The sequence below is a fragment of the Quercus suber genome, unplaced genomic scaffold (genome assembly GCF_002906115.3).
Source record: "Quercus suber isolate HL8 unplaced genomic scaffold, Cork oak 2.0 scaffold_179, whole genome shotgun sequence".
Classification (NCBI taxonomy): domain Eukaryota; kingdom Viridiplantae; phylum Streptophyta; class Magnoliopsida; order Fagales; family Fagaceae; genus Quercus; species Quercus suber.
In genome coordinates, this window is record NW_027069638.1 from 1,094,215 (window position 1) to 1,099,201 (window position 4,987).

The 4,987-nt window shown below is 38.4% G+C and overlaps 1 protein-coding gene across 1 annotated transcript; it reads right to left on the minus strand.

Annotated features, from left to right (window-relative positions):
* Positions 1–215: 215 nt before the first annotated feature.
* Positions 216–3,232, minus strand: LOC112036567 (uncharacterized). Its single transcript, XM_024069411.1, has 3 exons — positions 2,681–3,232; positions 1,123–2,440; positions 216–331 (listed from the first exon to the last, which is right to left on the minus strand). Exons 1-3 carry the CDS (start codon positions 3,230–3,232, stop codon positions 216–218), a joined length of 1,986 nt encoding a protein of 661 aa, XP_023925179.1.
* Positions 3,233–4,987: the final 1,755 nt, after the last annotated feature.

Consider the following 4,987-nt stretch of genomic DNA (forward strand, 5'->3'; position numbering starts at 1 on the left):
TTTTTTTTTCTTGACAAGTAGCACTAGTCCACAATTATTATCACTCATTTTATTGGATTATTTACTATTATAATTTTCCCAAAAGACACAGTCCATACAAAAAAAGGAAACCTTCATTAGTGCCTTCACTCATTATTAATTACCCAAACTAAAATGCATAATGACATTTATGCTAAGATATTGCAACCTTAGTGTATAAGTATAAAAACATTCCATCAATGCATATAGAAGGCATAGCTCAACAAACCTCCAAATCCTGCAGGACCTTCTGAGGGTAATTGTGCATAACTAAGATTATAAAACTCCTTTGTTTGATAATTGTACAGATAACCTGCAATGAAGTACCAAAACATGCTTAGATAAAGTAGAACACATAACTAACCCAATTATTGACTCTATTCATGCTTATATTATCAATGTGCAATAATAATTCAAAACAGATGGATCAAATCCAACCAACCATCAAAGGTTTGATTAAAGAGTTAGCATTCATTTACCTCACTGTGTACAATTCAATTCAAGCATGCTTCACTCTAACCACCGGTCATCAAAGACATTTAGAAGGAACTAAAGCATTCAATTGTGATTCTTTAGGCAATTCCTTTGAATCTATTATATAATTAGGTTCTCCTCTTTCTAAAACAATTTTCATATTACTTACAAAAAAGAAAAGAAGGAATTAACACAGCTAAGATAGGTCAATCAAAATGTATAAAACTGCCACCAACCATACACAAGTTCAATAATTTAAATATAAAGTGAAAGTCATCATCATCATAAGCATAATAATTTGAAGTTTTGAACTGGTGCAATCAAAGATATTTAGGAGGAACTCAAGCGTTCAATTGTGAGAGTGTAGGCAATTCCTTTGATTCGTAGCAATGTTTAAGAATAAGTCAGAAGTTAGAACTTCTACAATCATCATTAAAAAAATGGTAAAATTTTACATTTAAAAGGATGCCACGGTTCAAACTTAGCGTACCTAGTCCGCGAGACCACCACTCGTCGGTACCTCGTTCCGCTTAGGGCATGTTCTTCGGTTATGCCCCTCTTGGTCACACAACCCGCATTGCACCTTCTTCCCCCCCTCCTTCCATGGCGTGGTTCTCGGCCGTCTCCCACCCTCGTCCATCTCATTCCTAATTCGTGTTGAGACAGGGTGACCTTTTTCTTGAATCAATCGAGGGTTAGGGAGGACTTTTCGAGTTTCTTCATGATCCGGCCATGATAATCTATCTTTCAACACAGGGAAAACAGGAGCATAGCTCCGAAACAGTGCGTCAATGCTATAGCATGGGTCAATGTACTGCTCTGCATCATGTTGATACCTAATACAAACTGCAATAACATGTGAACATGGTATCTTGTACATTTTCCATTTCTGACATGTGCAAGTTCTTTGCAACAGATTAACTCCATGTGTGTGATCCCCACATCCAGCAGTCCCTGGATTATGCGATGTATCTACTTGATATGATTGTTGTTGCGCGCTCAATCTCGTCACCCTGTGCTGCTCTGCCTTTGCCTTATTTCTCATGAAGATATCCAAGGCATATTTAGTCCATTTTTGTCCCGAATTCAACTGCACTATGCTCTTATTGCGACGATCATCGAAGTAAGCATTTAGTTTGAACCATGTGTATTTCACCATTGCCGTAATGGGCAGGCTACGAGCACCCTTTAGAACACCATTGAAGCACTCGGACACGTTTGTAGTCATCGCCCCATAACGGTAACCCTCGTCAAAAGTTAGAGTCCATTTCTCTTTAGGCACATCCTTCAGATATCGATGTGCATCCCGGTTGACATTCTCAATTAAATCGAAAGTGGCATTGAATTTTTGCTCCTGGGTAGTAGTTGCTGCCCTCCATACTAGATTCTTTAAAGTTTCATTGGTCCATCTACTGTTGACGTTACTGCATAGATGACGAAGGCAGTAACGATGTTCTGTCATGGGAGGCCGTAGGGAAAAGTCTTGATTAGTGTCTCTGAAGATAGCTTGTATCCCAGGGTGTCTGTCAGATATGACACACAGGTGTCTTCGGTCGGTAACATACGTTCTTATACAACCCAAGAACCAACCCCAAGTCTCTGTGCTCTCGCTCTCGACAACGGCGAAGGCTAGTGGATAAATCTTATTATTAGCATCTGTCGCCATTGCAATCATCAATTTTCCTTTATATTTTCCATAGAGGGGGGTTGCATCAATGCTAATCACAGGCCTACACTTCTTCTTGAACCCAACAATACATGGACGAAACGCCCAAAATACAGACTTGAATGTACAGGTTCCCCGTTCATAATTATCATCTACTAGTAACTTATACTGTGTACCCGGACTTGCATCCTGAAGTCCTGCCAAAAAACGCGGCAATTCTGCATAAGACTCCTTAAAATCGCCGTATATAGCTGCAACGGCCTTTTGTTTGGCATCCCATACCTTGTATGTGAACCATAATGATTATGTTAGAAATGAATACAAGTTAAATAATTATAGTTGAAGAAAACAAATCAGGACTTGTAAGGCAATAACCTGAAGATAATATTAGGTCTTTTTCAATTTCAATTTTCATAATATTAGGTCTTCATGGGTTGTGGGGAAAAAATATTGTGCTTATACTTCACATAAAACTGATGTCTCTACATTGTATTGAAAAAAGAATGCAAGTTGCTAGAATACCTTGTAGTGAGATACTTCGTGTTTTAAGTCTGCCAAAGCAACGTGGCGTAAGTTCTTTATCTTATACGCAGGGTCTTCTCGTATATAGCGCTCAAGTACGTATGCTAGAAATGCTGAATCAATCATCCGACCATCATGAGCATTCTGAATTTTGTCACATGTGTGGGGGCCCTTGAATTTTGCGATCTTCCAGACATTGTCTCTCTTGTAACAAATCGCACGGATTGACCATGGACATGAATCATCCTCACAACTCACCATAAGCCTCTCTAAGTCTGAATGCTCAGTTTTGAAGCTAAAATTCTCTCGCACTGCATACCAGGTTAATGCATGTCGCACTGCCAATTTAGTTGCGAATACCATCCCTTTCAGTGGCTGCTCCGCAGGTGTCCAACTTGATACTTCCGCTTGCATAACCGGTGATGGATCAAACATATTATCCCAAGTGTTTTTGGTAAACCATTCCGGCGTAGGATCGGGACCGGGGCATGTGTCTCTATTCTCTTCTACAACCACATCTTCAATATGATCAACATCCTCATGTTCACCCATGGTATCTAGAAACTCTTCGAAGTCATCCCTAGTAACATCAATATGGGTTGCATCCTCAGCAACTCCGTAATCATCTTCATTTTGGACTGTGCCCCCATGCTCATCATGAGATAAATGCTCTCCTTAAGTTGAGTTCACTCCAGGAAATGGCTGCCATGGTTCATTGCCATACCCATCTCCTGTATTCTCTGCACACCCTTGATAAGACCGTAATGGTATTGACTCGATGTGCTCATCTATAGTTCCATCCAACACAATATGTTGTGAACCCTCTCCAGCCACTACTATGGTGGGCTCAACAGTGACATAGAGCTCCGAAGCAACAAATCCTTTCACCACCATTTGTTCAATAACTTCCCACATCATCTTCACTTCGGTGCCACCCAATAACTGTAGTGACTTGTAGACAACCTGGGTGCCTACAACCAGTTGAGGTGCTCGATACACGATGAAAATGTTATGCCTAGACTGGTCTAACCCCATCGCCTTCAATATTCTTCGTTTCAAATTCATAAGGCCTATCCCACGCTTCACCTTAACACATTTTTGCTTTTGGTTTGAGCCTTGGTATGACAACCCATTTAACTCATGATAATACATCTCCCCATCGTAGTACACATAGAAAAAGTGAAAATCCATCACCGACCTGTTATTAACAATATTAAAAGTTGTCATAATCTATAAATAGTTACATAAATTTGGCGTATGATAAAAACAATTTCTATTCAAACTCAACCTCCTTGACTATGTGTATAACATATAAATAATTGAATCTCGATCATAATGTGCACTTAACCATATATATATTTTATACACATATAAAATAATAAAATGTCAACAACCATTTCGACTTTATTTTATTAAGCCAATTTCTTTGCTGAGAAATGAATTCATATTATATGCAAGTTTCATAGGTAAGGTAAGTATGAGAAGGAAATATTATATTAAGAAACTGTACGGTAGGAAAAGGGAAAAATATACCAAACCATATATGCCCCCACTTGATAGACAGAAAAAAGGAATTTACGTAATTTATAAGTTTATATTAATTGCATATTATTATTTTGTTTTTTACTTTATCTACAAAAATAGTTAATGTTATTAGCATTTTATTCGAATTTTTTTTTTCTGTTTATCTTAAACATATAAGTTCACATTAGTGAAGTACATTCCTCAAATTTCTAACCTTGAACGAGTAAATGCTAATATGATTTATGTTTTCATTTCTTTCTTTATGTTATAGCTAGAACCATATCAGCAGTTGTAATTGCAAAACTCATTAGATGAAACCCATGCATACAAATCTCAAACGAACACAATCTAAACAGCATTGAAGTCATTTAACCCATGCATAAAAATCTAAAAAAGCATTTAATAGTTACCTCTATCTACTGGTCACAAGAGAGTTGACCCACCGGTGAAATGGATAGCACGTTCGTTGATGGAGACTGACAAAGCTCAAAGACCAGAAGGTGACCAAACAGTTTATGCTGAAAAGATATGGACTCGCACATGGAGTTGGAGAGGTCTGTACTGAAAATAGATTAATACTGATGCGGTGACATATTGTTAAAAGGTACTCGAGCTCAAAGAACTCGAGTACCATTAACTATGCATTTACTCCACCGGTTGGACTGTTTGTGTAGTTGGGTAAGTAGTTGGGTAATTAAGTGGGGCACTAGGTACTCGAGCCCAGTGAACTCGAGTACTGTGTAAAGTACCCAAGCCCACTGAGTATGCTCGGTGATCCTTTTA